This window comes from Jaculus jaculus, chromosome 6 (assembly GCF_020740685.1).
Source record: "Jaculus jaculus isolate mJacJac1 chromosome 6, mJacJac1.mat.Y.cur, whole genome shotgun sequence".
NCBI lineage: Eukaryota > Metazoa > Chordata > Mammalia > Rodentia > Dipodidae > Jaculus > Jaculus jaculus.
This window is the reverse complement of record NC_059107.1, coordinates 8,902,191-8,924,297: the sequence shown is the minus strand read 5'-3', so window position 1 is coordinate 8,924,297 and position 22,107 is coordinate 8,902,191. Positions and strand designations below refer to the sequence as shown.

The 22,107-nt window shown below is 50.7% G+C and overlaps 1 protein-coding gene across 2 annotated transcripts in view; it reads right to left on the bottom strand.

Moving 5' to 3' along the window:
- The window catches only part of Galnt10 (polypeptide N-acetylgalactosaminyltransferase 10), a 181,400-nt gene that overhangs the window by 80,713 nt on the left and 78,580 nt on the right, over positions 1-22,107 (bottom strand). For both annotated transcript variants that reach the window (XM_045151951.1, XM_045151952.1), the window contains exons 2-3: positions 9,542-9,644; positions 5,717-5,855 (exon numbers count right to left, since the gene is read on the bottom strand). In XM_045151951.1, coding sequence (XP_045007886.1) covers positions 5,717-5,855; positions 9,542-9,644 — 242 coding nt within the window. The remainder of the gene's footprint in view (positions 1-5,716; positions 5,856-9,541; positions 9,645-22,107) is intronic.

Below are 22,107 nucleotides of genomic sequence, written 5' to 3'. Positions count from 1 at the left end.
CACTTTTGTGTCAGGGTATATTCCTACTGGGAAACAATTATTACCATCATGGCAGCAGATGTGCTTGAAGTCAATTTCCTGTGCCACTGAGGGCTCATTTTATTAGTATTTACATGTCTGTCAGAGGTGACAGGCTCCAACTCCCTTCCTCACTGCTGAACTCTGCGACCTGTGGAGGCTTGTGAAGCCATCCCACAGAACCCGGCCTACTAGAACAGTACGTGCCTGTAAGTTCTTTTGAGGAAATCCAGTACCCACCGTAAAATTACCCATGTTAGCTTAACAAAATGGACGGAAAGGAGCATGGGGCAGGGATGTGGTAGGCAGAGTCTCCACTCACATCCATTCCTTCCTAAGGTTCCTAAGACCACGGACGGAGAAGTCCGGCGAGGGCTACGGACGGCTTTCATTTCCGGCAAGGACCATCTCTGCGTGGGAGTAGCTGGTCGTGTCGCAGCGGGCTTTGCGGAGGGACCTATGGGTGCCAGCCGCCTCTGCAGCTGGGGCTCCCTTCCGCCACCAGCCCGGGTCCTGCAAGAGCCGCAGGTACCGTTGCCAAGCAGCAGGGAAAGCGGGCCAGCCCCCCAGCCGGCCTGTGTTCACACGCACTGGGCGGGAGGCGCGGAGGCCAGGCCTGCTCGAAGCCAGCTGGCCACCTCCCGCGTGCCAGCCTGGCAGGTTGGGGCCCTCACAGCCTGCCTTCCGCCCTCCGTGGGTGTGCCGTCTCCGAGGGCCGCTTGTGGGGCTAGCGGAAGGCAGCTGGCACAAACAAACAGCCCTTGCATCCCGCTCTTGACATGCTGTTGCCAAAATTCAGTGGGAAGGAATAAGATGCCAACACAAATGCCAGCTCCCCCTGGAGACGTTGGTTAAAGTAAAAGAAACAGGAACGGAGCAGGCAGCTTGACTCACGCTTCCCGCCGTGAAACTGTGGGGCGACTGACTGTCCACTCCTGAAAAAGGAGAGCCCCTCAATGTATCTGCCAGCTCAGTGCTGAGAAGTCAAGAGTGGGTGGGTCCAAAGGGTGTGTGTGCCAGGAGTGCCAGATTTGGGGATATCATCTCTCACTGTTAGTAACAGGGAGGCTGGAGAAGGGATGGTGGACAGGCTGGTAAGAGGGGTGATAGAGGCCTCCAAACTCAATTCCCACCCGCCCATAACAACTCCGGGGCTGATCGACGCCAAGGACCCCCATGTCTGGCGGGTGAAGACGCGTCTCACGGCACGCAGCCGGAGAGAAGAGCAACTTTTGCGCAGTGGACGGCTCTTGATTTGGCCATGGGTTAGCCGAGCAGTTTCTGATTTCACGAGGGTGTGAAAACACACCCGTGCAACTGTTCTGCCTGTCACGGCTAGTGCAGCATTCAGTGAATCACATGAACTTGGTGTGGTGATGCAAGCCTGTCACGGCTAGTGCAGCATTCAGTGAATCACATGAACTCGGTCTGGTGATGCAAGCCTGTCAAGTTCAAGGAATGTCAGCCTTGGCGTCTTAGTGAGACCCTGCTTCCCTCCCCACAAAAAACAAAAATGCAAGCACATAAAGGAGGGGTAGATGTAGCTCTGTAGTAGAGCACTTTCCTAATATACTGTAAAATGACACGCTCTTTCTGACTGTAGGCTAATGTAAGCATTCTGAGTGTGTTTAAGGTAGGCTAGGCTAAGCTATGAGGTTTGGTAGCTCTATCAAATTCCTTTTGACACACAATACTTTCAACTTATGATTGGTGAACTGAGACATAACACCACCGTAAGCTGAGAAGCAATTGTATATTTAACAGAATAAATAGTAATGACTGATTCCTCACGAATGCATGGATAATAAAATCTGCTCATTCTAACTCCCACCTCCCAGAGGCCTATAAAGTGATGTCAATTCTTTAGTTAGAGATGGATGAGAATGGGCTGGAGAGATGGCTTATCAGTTAAGGTGCTTGCCGGCAAAACCTGAGGACCCATGTTCGACTCTCCAGATCCCACATTACCCAGATGCACAAAGGTGAAGCAAGCGCAAGGTCACATGTGCCCACTAGGTGGCGAAAGCGTCTGGAGTTCGATATCAGTGGCTCATGCCCTGGGCGGTTAATTCTCTCTCACTGTCTCACTAAAAAAGAGAGAGATGAATGAGAAGAAAAATGAACTATTTCTCTCATTCAAGTTACAGACTCCCCTGTACTCCATCCATGGCCACCAGGCTTCAAGATGAGGAAGATGTTTCTCCCTCTGGGCTCTCTGGAAAGAACAGCACCTTGGGAGAGGAGATGGGTGCTTTCCTGGGTCAGGCCAGTCAGCTGGGAGGCTCCTGTGATAAGCTCTGAGCCAGAGAAGGAGCGTGTCCTGCCTGGAAGCAGTTTTGGCTCCTGCAGTGTCCTTTCTGCCCGGCATCTCCCGGCTAGCTGAGTCTGTGAGGGAACCCCAGGAAGATCTTCTTAACCCTCTAAACTGACACAGGGATTCTCCATCCCCTCAATGCACCCTGGGATTACCGCTTGCCGTGATGTCAACTGCAGCATAAAGACTGCAAATGCCATCTGTCCCCACCTTTTGCACAAGCATCAGGGCCTTTGAGGCAGCAATGATGGCTCATCTATTACTATGTTCCTGGGGTTGGGCACAGGGTTGGCACATAGAAAGCCATCAGCACACATTCATTGAATGAATAGAGGGTGAGTGGATGAAAGCTGGTGCCAAACCTAGCCTGTTTTCCAGTCCCACCGCAGAAGTAGTCTTTATCAGTACTTCTCCATCCTGGCTAGCTGGGAAAAATGCTTTGGGAATTATTATAAAATTCTAAGACCCAGGGCCAGGTGTGGTGGCGCACGCCTTTAATCGCAGCACCTGGAAGGCAGAGGTAGGATGATCGCTATGAGTTCAAGGCCAGCCTGGGATTACATGGTGAATTCTAGAACAGCTTGGGTTAGAGTGAGACCCCACCTTGTAAAACCAGAAATAAAAAAAATTTTTTTTTTTTTTTTTGTTTTTTTGAGATAGGGTCTCACTCTAGCCCAGGCTGACCTGGAATTCACTATGGAGTCTCAGGGTAGCCTCGAACTCATGGCGATCCTCCTGCCTCTGCCTCCCAAGTACTGGGATTAAAGGCATACGCCACCACGCCCGGCTAAAAAAAAAAAAAAATTATCTAAGACCCAGATTGAACTCTGAGATCCGATTCCAGCAGTCCTAGATGAGCACTGGCCTTTGAACTTTATTTTCCTTTTTGGTGTGTGTATGTATGTGTGGTGAGAGTATGGGTACATGTGCACACGTGTGTGTGTGTGTGTGTGTGTGTGTGTACCACAGGTCAACATTAAATGTCTTTCTCTGTTGATTTCCACCTTATTTTTTGAGACAGGCTTTCACACTGAACCTGGAGCTCACTGATTCTGCTAGACTAGATAGCAATCCCTGGGATTCACCTGCCTCTGCCTCCCCAGGGCTGGGATAACAGGCATGTGCCACCGCTACCAGCTTCTACATGGGTGCTGGGACCCACACTGAGGTCCTTGTGCTTGCTTGTGTGGCAACCATTGCACCCACTGAGCCATCTCAGCAGCGTTTTGAAATCACCCAGGCCTAGCCAGGATTGGGAGCCCGTGGTTCAGCTGTGGCTGCAGAACCACACTCCCAGACAGACATCTTTCCTCAGCCCAGAAATACACAATTAGTCCTGAGTTCTGAGCCCGGCAAGGGGCTCAAGGTGTCGACTGAGTTTCTGACCCTCAGCATCAGGCCACAGTTCTGATCCCAGCAAGGCTGTGATAGCTGAACCTTACTCTCAGACTGAGATGGGAAACTCGGGGGCTTAACAGTGAAGATCTTCAACCTCGCAGGCAAGTTCCTCACATCCACATTCCTGTCAACCCCCAAGCAAGAGACCCGGTGCAAAAGGTCAGTCTATCTTTTTGTAGAAATCAGGTGTTTAAGCAAGAGCCTTTAACTTTTACTTCAGAGCAGCGGAGCAGGACAGCCTTTGCCCCCTTAGGGACCTCAAAGGATCACAGGCCTTCTCCGTCTCCCAGTCTCGCCTCCGTGGCCTCTGATTTCTCTACTGCGGCCTCTGTCCAGGTCCACGCCTCTCTCCCAGAAACTCGTACGAAGGAACACTTCGCTCTGCTTCTCAGATTTCCAGTCTCCCTCCCTCCCTCTCTCTGGCTTCAGGACCTCGGCATGCTTTTCAACGGAGCTCGGACCCGCCACCTTCAGGAACTGAACCTTCGACTCAGGACCCACCACGGGGCCTGTGTCCCAGTGCCACTCCTAGCCAAGCCCCAACTCTCAAAGGTGAGCCACCCAGCGCCTGCCAGACAGACTGCCTCCCCTCCCTCCTGCCCTCTCAGACCAGGATCGGTCACCGTGCACTCCTGTTCTTCTGGGGAAGCAGTGTTGAAATCTCCAAGTCTGGTCCCCAGATTTAGAAGTGCCAGCACCCACTGGGAGCCTACTTCAAGAGGAGGCTCTTGGGTCCCAGCAAGACCTTTCGAGTTAGGGCGAGGGTGGGCGCGAGGCTCAGGTCCCTGTGTCCTCTCCAGAGACAGGCTCCAGACAATTCCAATACACCTTCTCCCTCGGAAGGTGACCATCACCACAACCATCAGCCTCCGTGGAAACAGACGGAGCGGTGAAGGGCCAGAGAAGACGTCTGGCTGAACCGGAGACGAAGAGCTGACTCAGGTCCTCAGTCTCCTCATCTAAGGACCGGCCTTTGTTCCAGGGCTTACATCCCGGGAACCCGAGACGGTGCAAATGAAGGGCCTAGTGTATACCACCTGTTCAGAGGACGTGACGACCACCTCCTGACTGTTACGTTTGTCCTCAGTATGGCGTGAGACAGTTGATAGCAAAGGCAATCATGAGTATCATACAGAATGAACAGATGCAATGTACACAGCAACCAGTGAGGGGGAGGGCTGCGCATGTGACTACAGTGGACCCTAAATTAAATCCTGAGCTTTACTGGGGCGAGGCAAAAGGTGAAACGCGGAGGTTACAGGTTTTGATCTGACACACTTTCAGTGCTTGGAACAGTGGCTCATGGACCCGAGCTTACGCGAGAAGAACCTGGAGGGCTTAGAAAGCTCTAAGGCTGGCTTCCTCGCCAGCACTTCTGATATGGTATATCTAAGCAGAGGTTCAGGAATTGGCATGTTTAACAACCTCCCAGGTGATACTCACTTTCTGTTCCAGAGAACAACACTTTGCAAATCACTGGTTCCCACTCCCTGGATACAGGGACTGTGGTAGTTTGAATGTATGCCCCCCCAATAGACTCAGGGGTTTATTAAAGCTTGTCACTTGGATCTCCAGCTGCCTGGCTGGAGGAGGTGCCACCGGGGGTGGATCTGGATTGCGGTCCACAGTTGGGCAGACAGTCTGAGCTCTGGGGTCCTGGCTGCTTCAGGGTCATTGCTGCCTGACTGTGCTTGTGTGTAGTGCTACCTGGTGATGGTGTCTCTCTCTGCGTGGATCTGTGACGGAACTTCCCCTGGATCTGTAAGCTTCAAATAAACCCCTTCCTCCCATAAACTGTGTCTGGTTTGGATGTTCATCTCAGCAACAGGAAGCTGACAGCCTTGTCCCTTGCCACACCAGCTCCACATTCAAGGAGGGTCTGATCACATGAGCCTTTGAAAGCGCCCTCGGCAGCAAGGAATTTCCAGTATGTACCTGTTTCTTTCATCACAGTCCTTAGCAGAAGATGAGACATGTGTCACTCACTTTGGGTGCCGGATATCGGGCAGAGAGCGATTCAGGGAGATTTTATCGCTGACGTAGATGTTAAATCCATTTTCTCGGTATGCCTGGTCCACTCTCTCGGCATCAGTCATGGGGTAAGGTCTCCCTTGTTCGCCATTTCCTAGAGGCAGAGAGCAAATCAGTGTTGCTAATGACCTGACATCTACGGGGACTCTGGAGATGGAAAGGGGAGAGAGATGGGTGGGAAATGGGCTGAACTACAAAGAGGAAACGTTAGCCCTGGATACAGGGGTATTGCTTCCTTTTGTATTGCTGTGACCAAGAAACAGAACATTATGTGGAGGAGGAGGCTGTTCACCTCATGGGAGACAGAAACAGAAGAAGAGAACATAGGAAGGGGCTGCGGCAGATAAGTACTTCCTCCAACAAGGCCCATCGCCTTCCTTTCACCGTCTCCCAAATACTATCTTTATTTATCAAGTGATTAGCTGATTCATTAAGTCAGGGCCTTCAAGATCTATTGTCTCGAGACCCACTCTATCAGACAGATCAAAGATGCGCTCCACTAATTTCCTAGGTATTCCCTAGTCTAGTCCAGGGGCCCACCGAGGTGCACCTTGAGAATTTTGCAAGGGGAAGTAAAAAGGCGAGGAGGGAAGTTAACACTCATCCAGATGCTGTCTTGTCATATACATTACAGATCTGTAGTCTCTATGGCAACCCTGTACAGTAGTCTTGGGATGTCTCATGCCGCAGGTGAATAAAATGACATTCAAGATGGTTATAGACCTGGATGTGTGAGCTCGGATGGCCCTGCTTCATTGCGCTCTTGGGAATCCCAAGTCTCTTGCCCCTCCCCACCAAGTCCTGGACATGAGCTGACCAACCCTAAGGCATTTTGGAGAGAATCCAACAAGTGGCTATACATGTGCATGTTTTAATTTTATTCGAGGTATGGTCTCACTCTAGCCCAGGTTGACCTGGAATTCACTATGGAGTCTCAGAGTGGCCTAGAACTCACGGCAATCCTCCTACCTCTGCCTCCTGAGTGCTGGGAGTAAAAGCGTGCGCCACCATGTCTGGCTTTTTTTTTTTTTTTTTTGTAAACTGAATAAATTGAAGAATTCTAATCACTAAGGCAAACTTTATATGTAAATCAAAATTTCCATAAATAAGGGCTGGTTTGACATTAGTGGTTGGCAGAGCACTTGCCTAACATGCAAGAAGCCCTGGGCTTCAGTCCCAACACTACAATAAATAAATAAACATTACGTTAAAAGTTGCCATGGGCTGGAGAGATGGCTTAGTGGTTCAGTTGCTTGCCTCCAAAACCTAAGGACTCATGTTCAACTCTCCAGATCCCATGTTAGCCAGATGCACAAAAATGAGGCAAGCGCAAAGCTGCACATGCCCACTAGGGGGTGCAAGCATCTGGAGTTCAATTGCAGTGGATGAAGCCCGGGTGCACCAACTCTCCCTCTCTCTCTCTCTAAAATAAAAAATAAAGTTGCCATAACTGATAAAATATGCTTTAGTTTTTGTGTGCTTATGTGTGTGTGTGCACATGCACACGTGTGTGTGCATATGTGCACACGAGTGTGGAGGCCAGGTATCATTTTTCATTCACTCTCCTCCTTATTATTTGAGACAGGGTCTCTTGCTAAACCTAGAGCTCATTGACTTGGCTAGGCTAGTTACCCAGAAAGCCCTAGGAATCCTCCTGATTCTGTCTCCCCAGCAGTGTGATTACACGCCATGCAGGCTGCCAGGCCTGGTTTTCCTGAGGTTGCTCAACCTTCTGGGGCATTCACGGAGCCATTTCCCGAGCTCACTGATTTTGTTTTTAAGGTCAGCAGACAAGAGCCGCCTTCTCTAAGTCAGAACTGCCTGAAGTGTTGCTTCGAGTCACAGCTTTGGATGAACAAAGTGTCAGCTCTCTCCTTCCCGTGTCATCTACCTAGGGAAGGGTTCTTGGGTGCTTTGAGAAAGCACTCTCCAGTTCCCAGGGAGCCTCTGCTGACTGGGAATGGAGCCACAACTTACAGCCACACCCCAAGAATGTGCACTGGGGAGTCCGGAAGAGCAGCGCCACCTGCTGCTGAAATCCACTCCGCCCTCCTTAGCCTGCTGGGGCGCCACCTTGTGAGCCGCACCCAGCGGAGACACCTTGGGGGGACGGCAGGGGGGAAAGCAGAAAGAGAAAGGCTGACTGTGTGTTCAGAGACTCGAGGAGGGCTGCGCAGGGGCCAGGGAGCAGCAGAGCGGGGCACACAGCCCGCGAAACTAATCCGCAGCCACAGCACCCTGGGCCTACCTGCAGCCTGTCCAAGCTCGCGTTCTGCCCTCTGTCTTAATCGGACCCAGGAGGCTACTGTGAGAGTTACAGAGACACCTCTGTGCAAGGCGCCTGGCGGGTTGTTAGCACTCAACAAATGCTGGTTGTTATTTTTTTATGCATTTTTTTTATGTGGAGGCACAGTCTTGCTATTTGCGTGTTCTTTTTACTGTCTCCCTTGTTCTTCCTTGTGGGCTAGCCCGATATTCTAATAATTCCAGCACTACTACCTGGCAGGCCAACCCCTTCAAGCGTTTCCTTTCTTAATTTAAGCAGCGCTCCTCCTTCATTTACAATCACGGGCATATAAAGGTCAGTTATTATATCCACACTCTTCACAGCCTGTGGTAAACTGGTTTCGTCATAACATAATTTTTTTTTTTTTTTTTGGTTTTTCAAGGTAGAGTCTCACTCTAGCCCAGGCTGGCGTGGAATTCACTCTGTAGTCCCAGCGTGGCCTCAAACTCACAGCGATCCTCCTACCTCTGCCTCCCAAGTGCTGGGCTTAAAGGCGTGTGCCACCACGCCTGGCTTGTCGTAACATAATTTGGGGGGAAAAATCCATCCTGAGGATGCCTTTAACTGAGATCGACCCACACGCGCGGTGGCCACCATGGCCATCACTTTCACTTCTGTGTCTGCTTTCCAGTCTGGCGAAGGGACTCAGACTCACCACTTCACTAGTCACCCTCAGAACGACCCCCACCCCCACCCCAGATGGCCTGGCAGGAGGCAGAGCAACTGACAGAAGGGAGTGTGACTTCACTGGTGGCCCGTGACTGCCGAGAAGCTTGAGGGCTGCTCTCCTGACTCCTGCACTCGGCTTGTGTAGACAAGATTCTTCTTACAGTCTCCGTCTGCTGGGACGTGGTGGCGCACGTCTGTAATCCCAGCACTCGGGAGGCAGAGGCAGGAGGATCACTGTGAGTTCGAGGCCACCCTCGGACTACTGAATGACTGCCAGGCCAGCCTGGGCTAGAGTGAGACCCTACCTCAAAAACAAAAAACAAAAAACAAGTAGTCTCTGTATGGCCTCATGCTGGCCCTTCCCCTATTGCCAACTTTAACAGGACAGGCTCCCAACGCTAACAAACGAAAGGAAACTTCAGCCAAAGTCTGCCCGGCTGATTCAACCTCCCTCTGGCTGTGGTTAGGGATGGAGATCAAATCCCAAGTGGCCCTGTTTTCCGTCTGTGACGGCCAGCTGATGACAGCACTTCTCTGAAGTCACACCCCGAGCCTCAGTCTTCCCTCCGTCAGCTGCTCTGCCTCCCGCCAGGCAGGGCAAATGCCTGTTAGCAGTGGGTCTGGTGATGGGACCAAAGAATGGGGTGAGAACAGAAAGAGGGTGCGTGTAGGAATCAAGGAGAGATGGTGGCAGGCAGACAGGAAGTCAGCAAGAGGTCCAGACACCCCCCCACATATACACACGCGCATGCACACATGTGGGCACACATACATATTCCCGTGGGTGCCTCTAATCTCCACCCATGCCCTGCCCTGCTCCATACCTACGCGCTGAGCGTCCCTCCTGATGGCCTCCTTGTCATGCCAGTCTTTTAGTTTCTGCCCATCTCCCAAGAAAAATGTCTTCTTCTGCCGACTGTGTGAGCCCTTAAAAAAAAAAAAAGACAAAAAGTGTGAAAAGGAAGAAAAGAAGAAGAAAGGCAGTATTAGCACCCCAGAAACACACTGCCCAAGGGAGCACCGCAGCACCGGGCACTGCCCGGACCCTCAGCATCCAGGCATCCCTCACCGTCCCTCGCTGAGTGCCTGCCAGGTGTGCAAAGGCCAGGAAGACCCAGAAGCTCAGTCTGCACCCCATGGAGACCAACACCACCCAGCAAGGAGGAAGACATGGGGACATTCTTCTCTCTCACGGAGAAAGTGAGAAAGTGGGAAGGTACCAGCCAGACTTGTTATCTGAAGCGGTCTATTCTCCATGTTGAAAGGGAAAAAAAAAAAATATATATATATATATATATATATATATATATATATATATATATACACACATATATATATATATATGGTGAGGCAGGAGGATCATGAGTTCCAGGCTAGCTTGGGTTACACTGCAATACACTGTCACAAAAACAAAACAGGAAGTAAGGGCTGAAAGGCTAGACAGATAACTCAATTAAAAAGTGCTTGCCTCAGCCGGGCATGGTGGCGCACACCTTTAATCCCAGCACACCAGAGGCAGAGGTGGGAGGACTGCCATGAGTTCAAGGCCACCCTGAGACTACATACTGAATTCCACGTCAGCCTGGGCTACATCAAGAACCTACCTTAGAAAAACAAAACAAAAAAACCTGAGCGCTAACGAGGCGCCACCGGGAAAAGCCAGCCCTGGGCCCGCGTGCCACGCCCACGGCTGAGCCCTGTGTGAGCTGACTTTCCACCTTGCCCGCACTCTTAAGCAGATCTAGAGATAGCCTTCTTTTATTTGTTCTCTTTGGTTTTTCGAGGTAGGCTCTTGCTGTAGCCCAGGCTGACCTGAAATTCACTATGTAGTCTCAGGGTGGCCTCGAACTCTTGGCAGCGATCCTCCTACCTCTGTCTCCTCCCGAGTGCTGGGATTAAAGGCGTGTGCCACCCCGCCTAGCTGAGATAGCAACCTTTGCTGCCTCTCTTGTAAGGCCTCTCTGAACAGTAAAACGATAATTTTGGAAGTTGAAGAATTATATATCAGGGTCAAAGACAGAAGGAAAGCTACCAAAATAAAGGTCACATGTCTATAACAGGTCCCAGGGGCTCTTGGAAAGACGGTCTTTCCATGATCGTTGGATCCAGGTGTGTTTGCCCTGCAGCCCAACACGAAATCATACATTTACATTAAAAGTTACTTTGCGAGCTCGAGAGGTGGTTCAGTGGTTAGGGCGCTTGTCTGCAAAGCTTCCTTTGGGTCCTGGCGCTCCCATACAGGACTGGGGTTACAGACATGTGTGGCTGCGCCCAGGTGTGGGTCCTGGGGATGGAGGGCCTTCACACCTACACAGGAAGTGCTCTTATCTGCCGAGCCATCTCCCCAGTATTCCAATGTCAGAGGTTAGAAAAAACTGGAAAGCAGCTGGGGACATCCATGGCCTCAAGGTACAGTTCTAAGACGGTGCCTCCAGCGAAGAGCCGGGCCTGTGGTCCAGCCTCTTAGCGCAGCAGACATACAGGGTCCCCGTGGGATGTCGTAGGAAACCGTTCCTCTGCTTAAAACAAGCAGACCATCAAACCTCCCAAACAACAAACACATCTGGCCACAGAGCCACGACCGCTTTCTTGTGCTACAGAGGAATCAAGTTTTGAAAGCTGGGCATGGTGGCTCACACCTTTATTCCCAGCACTTGGGAGGCTGAGGCAGGAGGACTGCCGTGAGTTCGAGTCTAGTTTGGGCTATAGTGACAGAGTAAGTTCTACGTCAGCTTTGGCTACAGTAAGAGTCTGCCTCTATCCCCTCCCCCCACCAAAGAAAAAAAAAAGCTTTGGTGTGAGTCAAGGACCTGTCCAAGGGGGCTCTCAGCTTCTGCACTTGCTGGCTCCCAAGGCGTTTGCATTTGCTTTGATTTGGTTTTTTAAAATTCTAGCTTGAAAAAAAAAAATAGAGAGACTTTAATATATTTTTGTTTTGTTTTCAAGACATTTGGCTTCTTTTGAAAACTCAAAGGTGATGTCAATGTGTGGGTAAATTCCCTCGGCCTCTTTCCTGGGCTGGCCGGAGCCGGCCTGGCTAGTCTACGTCAGCAGTCGGCTGTATCTACCTCTCCCTCCTGTGTTTCTCTTGCCTCTCACCTGCACAGCCCAGAGAATCATAACAGGCTAGGTTTAAGCAACACAGCCCAGATGGGTAAGGTCCGAAAGTGTGCTGTCCGAGGGTGAAGCGATGAGGTGCCCCAAGGGGCAGGGGAATGGGAGGAGTTAGATGGTCCTATGAGGTCCTAACTCTACAGTGGCTTGCTGAAGGATCTAGAAGGATCTAGGGATGGGCCTGTGGTAAGGACAGAATCCCAAAAGCTGGATTGGTACAAGGACAGAACAGGATCATCTGGAAGAAGGTAGAAGAGGCCAGTAGCAAGTAGCTTGACTGGTCACCAGGGTGGGCAGGTCAGGAGCCAGGGGCTTGGGAGGGAGGCAGCACCGTCCAAGGGCTAACGTGAAGCAGCGTCATGGGTGGGTGGGATCTTGTTAATTCAAACTCTGATACAGAAGGTCTGGGGTTCCCTCAGAGCTATCCTCCCTCCTTCACCCTCTTCATTTTGGACAGGATCTTACTATGCGCCCCAGGCCAGTTTTGAACTTGTGATCCCTCAGCCAGCCTTCATGAGGGCAGGAAAAGAGGAGAGCACCAGGATGCCCCGCTGAGATTCTACGTGTCTGCCAGGCTCCTAGGGACGCGGAGGCTGCTGGGTTACCACAGACGCTGAGCAGCAAGGGGCAGGCAACGTGTGACGGACATCTCAAGTGTCCACAAGTCCTCCACCTGCGTGTGGACGTCTGACACTGGGTGAAATCTCACAGTCCCGACTTCACAGACGTAAAGTCTTTGACGATTACTCTTCAAAAATGAAACCAGCCTGAATAGCCAAGCTGATGGAACTAAGATATAAGTCTCTCTCTCTCTCTCCCTCTCTCACACACACACTGCATTTCCTAACGATCCTTCATTCCTTCCCCGTCTCCCTTCCTGAGCTGCAGGGGTGCCCAGTGCAGAAGTCCATACATCTCTAATCAAACAGCACCCCGGGGCTTGCCCCACAGGAGTTCCACATGTGCCTCTGACATCCAGGCTAAATAGCTGCTCAGAGACAGGCACCCCACCCCACCAGATAGGGGAGTCCTCATGAGGCACTGTAGGGGTAACAGTCCCCTCAAAGTAGAAGCGAGAAGCATCTCTGAGCCTGTATGCTACGGGTCAGGAATGTCAGAAGGATCGGGTCTTTTCTTATCGCTTCTCACCTAAAGGAGTTCTGAGACAGATAGTCACCCGCTGTCTGAGAAGGCTCTTCCTACAAGACAAAGATCTCTGGCAAGGTTGCCCTTTCCTGGATTCCTAATGTCAGGGCCAGACTGACTTGTTCAGTGCCCACTCCCATAAAAGACCCCAACCTGGGTGTGGGGTGGGGTGAGCTTTTCCATTTTCTGGATCCCTCTCCTGCAGTATAGCTGCTCGGTATTCTTTCTTTCTCCTAAGATCTTTATCTATAAGCTCAATAATCCCTGTAGCAAAATCTTTCTAAATCTTACCCTGTGGTCTGTGAAATTCATTTGTCCAATTCACAGGACGAGAGCCTGAAGGTCTCAGAGTCAGCAGAAGTTCTGTGTGACTGTGACTGTGACAGTCTGGGACCCTGACTCCTCAGTTATTGCTAACCCAAGGAGCCCTCGCTCCTTTGCTATCAAAGACACCCCCCCATCATTCGGACCCCCAGGCTAGTTCTTAGTGGAAAGGATGACCTTACAGAAGAGCGTGCTGCATGACATGTGCTCACGCAAGCAGAGAAGCCCACAGACAGCAGACCCCAAGTGAGCGCTCCCACACCATGCACAAACTTTGAATACTGACTTTTTAAAAAAAGGGATCTAAAGAATCTACTGCATTAAGGTGCTTGTCTGTGAAGCCAAAGGTTCAATTCCCCAGGACCCACGTAAGCCAGATGCACGAGGTGGCGCATGTGTCTGGAATTTGTTTGCAGTGGCTGGAGGTCCTGGCGTACCCCTTCTCCCCCCATCCCTCTCCAATACACAAACAAATAAAATAGAGATGTCTCCTTTGTAAAACAAAATAAAGAATGTACTGCACACTGCTATGTCACCAAATTACCCCAATACTCCAAAAAGACAAAGACCTTTGGCGGGTGCAGGAACTGATTTCAGTCCTGACATCAGTGTATTCAGAGCCCCGAGGGCCTCAGAATCCCACCCACAAACCTTAACAGAAGTTGTGGTCAGTCTCAGGCTGCTCAGAGGGCAGCCCATGTACATTCTAGAGAACCCAGGTCCTGTGAGTCACTGGTAATGGTTGTGATTCCTGCTCGGTGCAGAGCAGTGTGCCAGGCACTGGGCCACAGGCAACCCAGCACAGGCCCTGTGTAGGTGCTCCTGATTTTTAAAATCAGGCCAACGGGTGGGCTTTGGAGGACCCCCACCTGGAACCCATTAAGTCAAAGGATTGGGAACCTACATGATTCAGATTCAGGAAAGCTAGAACGCCTCTTGTAAGATAAAAGCCAGCACCCTCATTCACAGCTATTGAAGTCCAAGGCTGAGAAAACATGCTTGCCCTAAACCCTCTAGCTAGCTCTGTCAGCCCCAAAGGTCAAACCGGATCTGAATGCTGCTCTGCTCCTGTCTGGTTTGGCTTACCAGTGCGCACTCCTAGGCCAATACCCGGCTTGCCACAGGCCATACAGATCAATAGCAGCTGGAACGGCAGGATGGATGGACAGATGGATGGATGAGTGACTGAGACAGGTGGCCTAGGTTAATGGTTCAGGACATTCGGATTCTAGAGTTGGAAAAACCTCAGTTTTCCTTTGAGAGCAGATAGACCCAGTTTCCAGTGCTGGTAAACAGTAAAAACTAACAGTAGCAGGTTTACTGACGCCCCTGGCCCCCACCAATACCCCTGGCATATTGGGGAGTAAGCACCAAACTAACTTATTCTTAGTACTTAGTGTCTGGGACAAAGCTAGGTCTCTAAGTCAGGGAGTGCCATTGACATACTGCGTGAAAACAAAGCAAGTCCTTGTGTCTCTGAAGGCTATGCGGGGAGGGGTGAACTACCTTCTCCCCCACCTCTCCCGGTTTACAGAATGTGCTCTTGCACATTGCACCTGAGTTGCTGGGTCAGAGCCTATCTGCTGGCAGCCCTAACAAAGCAGGTTTGGCCAGGAAACCTCAACAGTCCAATTAAGGAAAGAAAGTAAAAGTGAAAGGCAGAGGAGGTATTCAATGTGACCATACTGGGAAGAGGAGCAAAGAGGCCCCGTGAACCCCTCAAGCCCATCTCGGGGTCCTGACAGAGGCTCAAGTCTAAAGACAGAGCCAGAGCTACGTCGTCCCGGCTAAGGCCTGGCCCGCCCAGCAGTCTAGGCTCTGGTCTGCCCGCCAAGACGGTCATGTGAAGGGCGTGAAATCTCTTCCAGGGAGACAAGCTCCTTCCAGCAGCAACTTCAGCCTCTTCCTTCTCCCAGCCTGGGATTCCTGGCGGCATTTCAACTCCTCTGCGGGAGCCTCATCTCCGCAGACTGACGGCGGAAGGGAGAGGCGCAGAACATCTACCTTCTTGCCAGGATGCTTTACGCAGTTCCAGAAGGGAAGGAGCCCGGCAGGGGAAGTGAGCTCCCGGGGGAAGGCCGGTGCAATCAACGCGGACATTCCTAATATTAGACAGTCGATCGCAAATGCCTGTTGACCAGCTGCTCCCAGTAACCACCGCCGCTGGACCCCAGGCACTTCCACACGACTTCCCCCCAAAAGAATCGATTAGCCTTCAGCCACTCACTCATGGGCCCAAATGGAATCTTAATCTTTGTTTAATCACTACTGAGCGTGCCTGGCGCCCTTGCAGAGAGCAGTACTGAAGGGAGCCAAGTGTGTTCTGTGCAGCTAGAAAGACGGCTCAAAGTGCACGCTTCGGGCCCCCGACTGCGGACTTGGCTGAGATGCTTGGCCAGGACGCGGGGACCTCTGGCCTGGCTGGCTGGCGTCCCCAGAACCATGGGAGGGCTGGAAAGAAAGCTGAGTGGTCGTGGTCGTCATGTACGTACAGACCAGCATCTGCGCAGGCGTTAGTATGGCTCCCACCCCCCACCCCAACTCACCCTGCAAAGACCGATGTTGGCTGGGGTTTCAATCACTCTGTGTGACATCAAACGCTAAGGAGATTATCCTAATAGCCTTCCCTCCCTCCAGCAACCACATGCATCTGAGCATAGCATTCTCTTCAAAGGGCACTGAAAGGTTACCTTTAAAAGAGGACCAGCGAGTGCTTACTGAGCCAAACACAAAAAGTCGCCCTACACCAAGAGTATGGTCAACTGCATGACATTCTTTATGAGTTTCTGAGTTTTAAGAACATCAAGTGGGATGCCTTGTTTGTTCATCTAACAAGGGATTGTTGAGGGTCAGCTCTGTCCAAAGAATTCTGGGAGGCAAAGTGTGCCGTTCTATCTTCGTTGTCAACTGGACTGTATGTGGAATCCCCTAGAAGGCACACTTCTGGGTGTGTCTGTGAGGGTGCTTCCAAAGAGGGTTAGCTGAATGTGGATGAGGCTATCCTAAGGATTGGAGTCCCAGACTGAATAAAAAGGAGAAAGCAAGCTAAACACCAGCATTCACCTCTGCTTCCTGGCCACAGGTGCCACGTGGCCAGCCACCTCACATTCCTGTCACCGTGCCCTCCCCGCCACAGAATCGACCCTTCCTCCCTGAAGGTGCTTTAGCCAGTTATTTTGTCAGACATCTTGGGTTTTTTTGTTTGTTTGTTTGTTTGTTTTTGGTGTGTGTGTTATACTCAAAGATAAATAAGATGGCCCAAGGCCACAACAAACAGAATGGTTAGAAATATGTAAGAAAGGAAAACACACACGCGCACGCACACACTGCAAGGTATTGTTTTGAAAGTTGTAGCGAAATTCTACAAGTATGTAATCGGCCCAACACGAACGTTTCCCAGCATGCATTGTGGTGGTTCCTGCAGAAGCAGAATCTTGGGGAGGAGCTGAGGCAACAGGAAGAGCGTCTGGTGGGTGCACTGCAGGGGGGGTCCTGCTGGAGAGGAAGCATGGCTAAGAAGTGCTGGCTAACCCGGGCATGATGGCACACGCCCATCCCAGCACTGGGGAGGCAGAGGTAGGAGGATCACCGTGAGTTCAAGGCCAGCTTGCGCTACAGAGTGAGTGCCAGGTCAGCCTGGGCTAGAGTGAGAACCTACCTCGAAAAAACAAAAACAAAGAAAGGCTATAAGACAAGGAATAGGTTTTCTCAGGGGTAAAGAGACTGACTGCTAGAATGGAGTTCAAATGACAGTCATGAGCCACAGAACCAGAAGATGCCTGATCTGCTTGGCCGGTGACATCCACAGAAGGTCTCTGAGCAAGGGCTGGGCTGGAGTCGAGTTTCTGATTAAAGCGCATTACTACCCCTGCACCCGGAGTCTCATTCTTCCTGTGAGAGATGAGGATAGACAGTTTTTTCATCCAGAGGAGACATGTCCTCTTCCAAGCTGAGGGCCACTCTTACTCCAGCCCCCAGTCGGACTACAGCGAGGCGGACTACCCAGCCTGCTGCCCTGAGAAAGCGCGTAGTTCACCTCAACCCAGAGCCAAGTGTTAGGAGAATACGACCAAACTGAGCGGGTTCTGTGTACGAGTCAGTGTGGCTGGAGCCCAGCACTGTGGAGCTGGGGCTGCTGGCCCATCGGTTCTAGTCAGCAACTGGCAGGCCAGTTTTTCTTGCACCACTCACTGGGCTCAATACCAGGCTCCTGGGATCCAAATCCTGTGGAGTGCATTTCCAAAGAGATACGGTCTCTGTCACAAAGGGGATCCATTTAACCAGGCGGATCCTGTGCCCATCCTATATCCAACCCACTCTCTGTTGTGCGTAGATGGGGTGAAAGCTCATTAAAGGACTTGAAGCAGCAGGAGGAGAAAAACAAACAAACAAAAAACAGCCAAGACATCTGGGAGTGTCCCCACTTAAAGGGCAGATGGGACTTGAAGCCCCACCTTACTTTCTAGACAAGCAGCTGCAAGCTTCATTTTGCCTTCCCTCCTTCCCTTTCCATCTTTCTTCTACTCAGGGGCTCACTAGGCAGTCCACTATGTCTCACTATGTAGCCCACTATGGGTCCAGTGAGAAGCCGTGTCTTGAGAGAAAGTAGGGATGTCAGATCCTCAGACTGTGAAAGTTCCACAGGAGGAGCTGGAGGGATGGCCCAGTGGGTAAGAGGGCTTGCCACGTGAGGATGAGGACTTGACTTTGGATTCCGTGCACTGAAAGGGGCAGAGGAAGGAGGACCATGGGGGCATGCTGGTCAGCCAGCCCAGCAAAAACAAAACAAAACAAAAGAAGCCCCTATGCGCCCCAGGTTCAGTGAGAGGCTGTTTCAATGAAATAAGGCAGGTGAGCAATACAGGAAGACACCTGACACCCTCCCCGGCGTATGTACGCATGCACACATATACCACACACACTAACAGAAGAAATGATCATGGCACCCGCAGACAAATCCAACCAGAAACTGAAAACACGTGAGCTTAAACCATGCATGTGCATTCAGCCCCCCTCACCCATTTGCGCCCCTCACCCCTAGTCTTCCAAGAAGGGCAGAAGAACAAGCACTGGGGAAAGAGAACATGGCTGATGATTTACTGTCCTCCTCTGGTCTACAAACGGAAGGCCCTCGGGGGCTTATAAAACTCAGTAAGTTCAAGAAACTTACAAGGCTCAAGGAGCTCTGAAAGTTACAAGATTCACATGGCCCCTCCCAAAGGTTGAAAAAGCATTAAACAATTGCTGGGGAGAGAAGGGGAGAGAAAACTCTCTTTGGTGGAACTGCTTGCAAGCTGCTCCAGGGACGTAGCTCTCATGAGTTGATGCTCAGCGGGGTGGGCTGTTTGGTGATGCAACTGCCTTTCAGTCACCCATGCTCTGTAAATAAGTCCAATGACCTGTCTGGTTCACCAAACTAGACTTGGGTGGAATTGTTCTCTTATTCTGTTGTGGGCCCCATATCTGGAGTTCACATTTCCCTAAGAAAAGTCACACAACAGCTGTCTTCTGGGCCATGTCTCAGAGGGCCTTAGAATCTAGCTACCAATGGGAGCTGAGATACCCTCTCCTGGGTTTAACAAGTAGTGCCTTGGGGTTCCCCTTGCCCAAGGAGGAAAGCCTCTAACAAGATGCCCTGAACCCCTCTGACTGGATCTCAGCTACCTTGTGCTCTATATCCCTGTGGGGTTCACCTAAGCACAGCCTTATCTCTAAATCATGAACTCCAGGAAGGTCATTTTCCATTGACTAATGACTGGGTGGAGCCATCTTTTGTTTTATCTCTTCTAGATGAAGGGAAGGTCACCCCCGGATTAGATCTGCCTAACACTGTCACCAGGATTTAATACTGTAAAGGAGTTCAGAGGATTAACTGTGTCCTTTGATTAAATAGCTTCAGGTCAACTTAATGGGCTGCAAAATTTTAGAGAGCAGGCTCACCTGATCCTAATGATTTTTTTCAACTTACTTATTTGAAAAGGGGAGTGGGGCAGATAAAGAGAGACAGAATGGGTATGCCAGGGTTTCCAGCCACTGCAAACAACTCCACACACAAGTGTGCATCTGGCTTACGTGGGTCTTGGGAATGGAACCTGGGTCCTCTGGTTTTGTAGGCAAGTGCCTTGACCACTAAGTCATCTCTCCAGCTCCCTAATGTGGTTTTGAAACAACGCAGCAGGCTTTGGAATCTAGGCTTCAGAATCTCCTTTTTTTCCATTTTCAGATGGCGTCCTGCCTGGATTCCTATCTTGACATTGGAGGCAGATATACTGCATCTGCCCCTTGACGCTGTATTCCTCTGCATCCACAGTAGCAGAAATTTCAGCCTGGACTGCTCAACATGAAGACACCATCCCCCTGACATCTTGACAGGGCCATGTGGCCCAGTGTGGTCCTGTCTGAAGAGATGAGAAGGGAGGGTTGTGTGGTGGCCTCATGGGACCTCCCTGAAGATGTCACCAATGACCTATATCCCTTGCTTCCACCCCTTCTTCTCTCTTGATGCCTGGAGTGGCCCAGGAATGAGTCCACACCCCACAGATGGCAAAGTCATCTAGGTTCTTGAAAGCTTGCTGGAGCAGAAGTGTTGGACTACCAGCCCTGGACCAAACACTTCCAGGCTTTTAAGTGAGAGAAAATAAACCTCCATCTTGCTTGTGTCCTTGTAATCTATTCTTCACCGAGAACAACATTTTCTCTCGAGAAGCAGCTTGGTGTGGCGGACAGGAGCCAGAAGACTTAGGCCTCTGGGTTATTCCTGACTGCATTCACAAAGAGCAGGACCAGAGCCGGGTTCCCGTGTATCCTAGGTCTCCACAAAGCGACCAAAGAAAGGAGAGCAAAATGCTATCTGCCCACAACATGGTTATCCATCTTGAGAAATGCTAGCATATCTATAAAAATGCTGCTAGGATTAGGGAGTTTAACACTGTCACAGGATACAAAGATGATATGCAAAATCAATTTAATTTTTAAACACAATGGAACACTGAAAGTTGAAATTAAAAAAGACCACCCAAGGGGCCAGGGAGATGGCTCGGGGGTAAAGTGTTTGCTTCACGAGTGAAGACACTGAGTTCAGATCCCCAGGGCCCACGTAAAGCCGGACACAGTGGCTCATATCTGTAATACCAGCATTCCTATGGCGAGACAGCAGATGGAGATGAGGGAAGCCTTGGAAGCTCCCAGGCCAGCTCGCCCGGCCTTCCCAGAGACACACAAGGTGACGAAGCTTCCAAGAAGGTGAAAAGCGAGCCCCAGCAACTGAACTGAGGCCGTCCTATGACCTCCATGTGTACACCAGGACGCGTACACATTTACACTAACACACGTGAACAGATTAGATGCACGCAAAGATTAAAAACTACCACTTACAGTGGCATCAACTACACTAAATACTTAAATGACAAGCTGAGCAAAAATACCTAAGACTTATACACTGAAAACCAAAGAACACTACTAGAGAAGTCAGAGCTCTAAGTAGAACAGGAGACATGCCGTGTCAAAGTGCCTGATATCTCAATGCGCATAAGCTGCTGGTTCTTCCAGCACGGTGGACCGGCATGTGGGAAGTAGAGTAATGCAGTTTGAATCAGATGTCCCCTAAACTCATGAGTTCTGACTGCTTGGTCCCCAACTGGTGGCAGTTTGGGAGGTGGAGCCTTGCTGGAGGAGGTGTGCTGTTGGTGGGGGGCTTAGGGGTGTTATGGTCAGCTCCCCCTTGCCAGAGCTCAGCTCTCTCCCCCTCCGTCTCTCTGGCTGCTATTGTCCACCCAAACTCTGCTCTTCCAACTTTTCCTGCCATGACTCTTTCCACCAAGACTGTAAGCTAAAAGAAACTCTTTCCTCCCATCGGCTGCTTTAGCCACGTGTTTTATCACAGCAATGCAAAGTTGACTACAAGGGACTTGGATTCAGAATGCATAAGGAACTCTCACAATTCAACAGTCTCCCTCACTAGGGAGGTGTAAGTCAAAACCACCGGGAAGTATCGAGTTATACCTGCCAGGGCGGTGTAATTTAAAAAATGGAAAATAATACCCGCTGGTGAGGCTGTGGGCGGAGAAACCTCAGCCCCTGTGCGCTGCCGTGGGAATGCTGACGCCACGGCTGCTGTGGAAACCTTCGGAGGGTTCTCGAAAAGTTGGTCAGAATCCCCTATGATGGGGCAGTTCCTCTCCTAGAACAGCTTTAGAAAGCTGGGCCCGGGAGCCGTGCACACCACAGCTCACAGCAGCACTGTGCACAGCGCCAAATGATGCGAATTGCCCAAGGGTCCATCAGCAGACCAAAGCACAGACTGGACACAGCACCCACCCACCCTGGGACATTGCTCAGCCATAAAAGGAACAGACACGGAGGGGCCTTGAAAACCTTACGCTTAATGAAGGAAGCCAGACACGGAAGGATGTACTGTGTAACTCTACTTCTACAAAGGGCCCAGAAGAGGCAAAATCAGAAAAAGAACAGAAGTTGCCATGGAGGAAGGTGAGGGGGCAGTAGTACTGCTGGGAATGAAGGAAGTTGGAGGTACAGACAGTGGTACTGGTTATACACATTGAGAATGCATGTACAGTCTCTACATATTTACAAATGCTTAAAATGATAATATGTGATATCTATCTACCTCTCTATCTATTTCTAGAATTCCCTACTTTTCCTCCCTTAAAAAAAACTAATCCAGTTTTCATCCTTACATGTTTGGATGCCTTTCTGTTGAGCCACAGTGTATATTATCATATGAAAGGCTCTCTGAAGTCCAGCAGGAAAGAAAACTGTCAACTTTGTTTAATCCAGCACATCATAA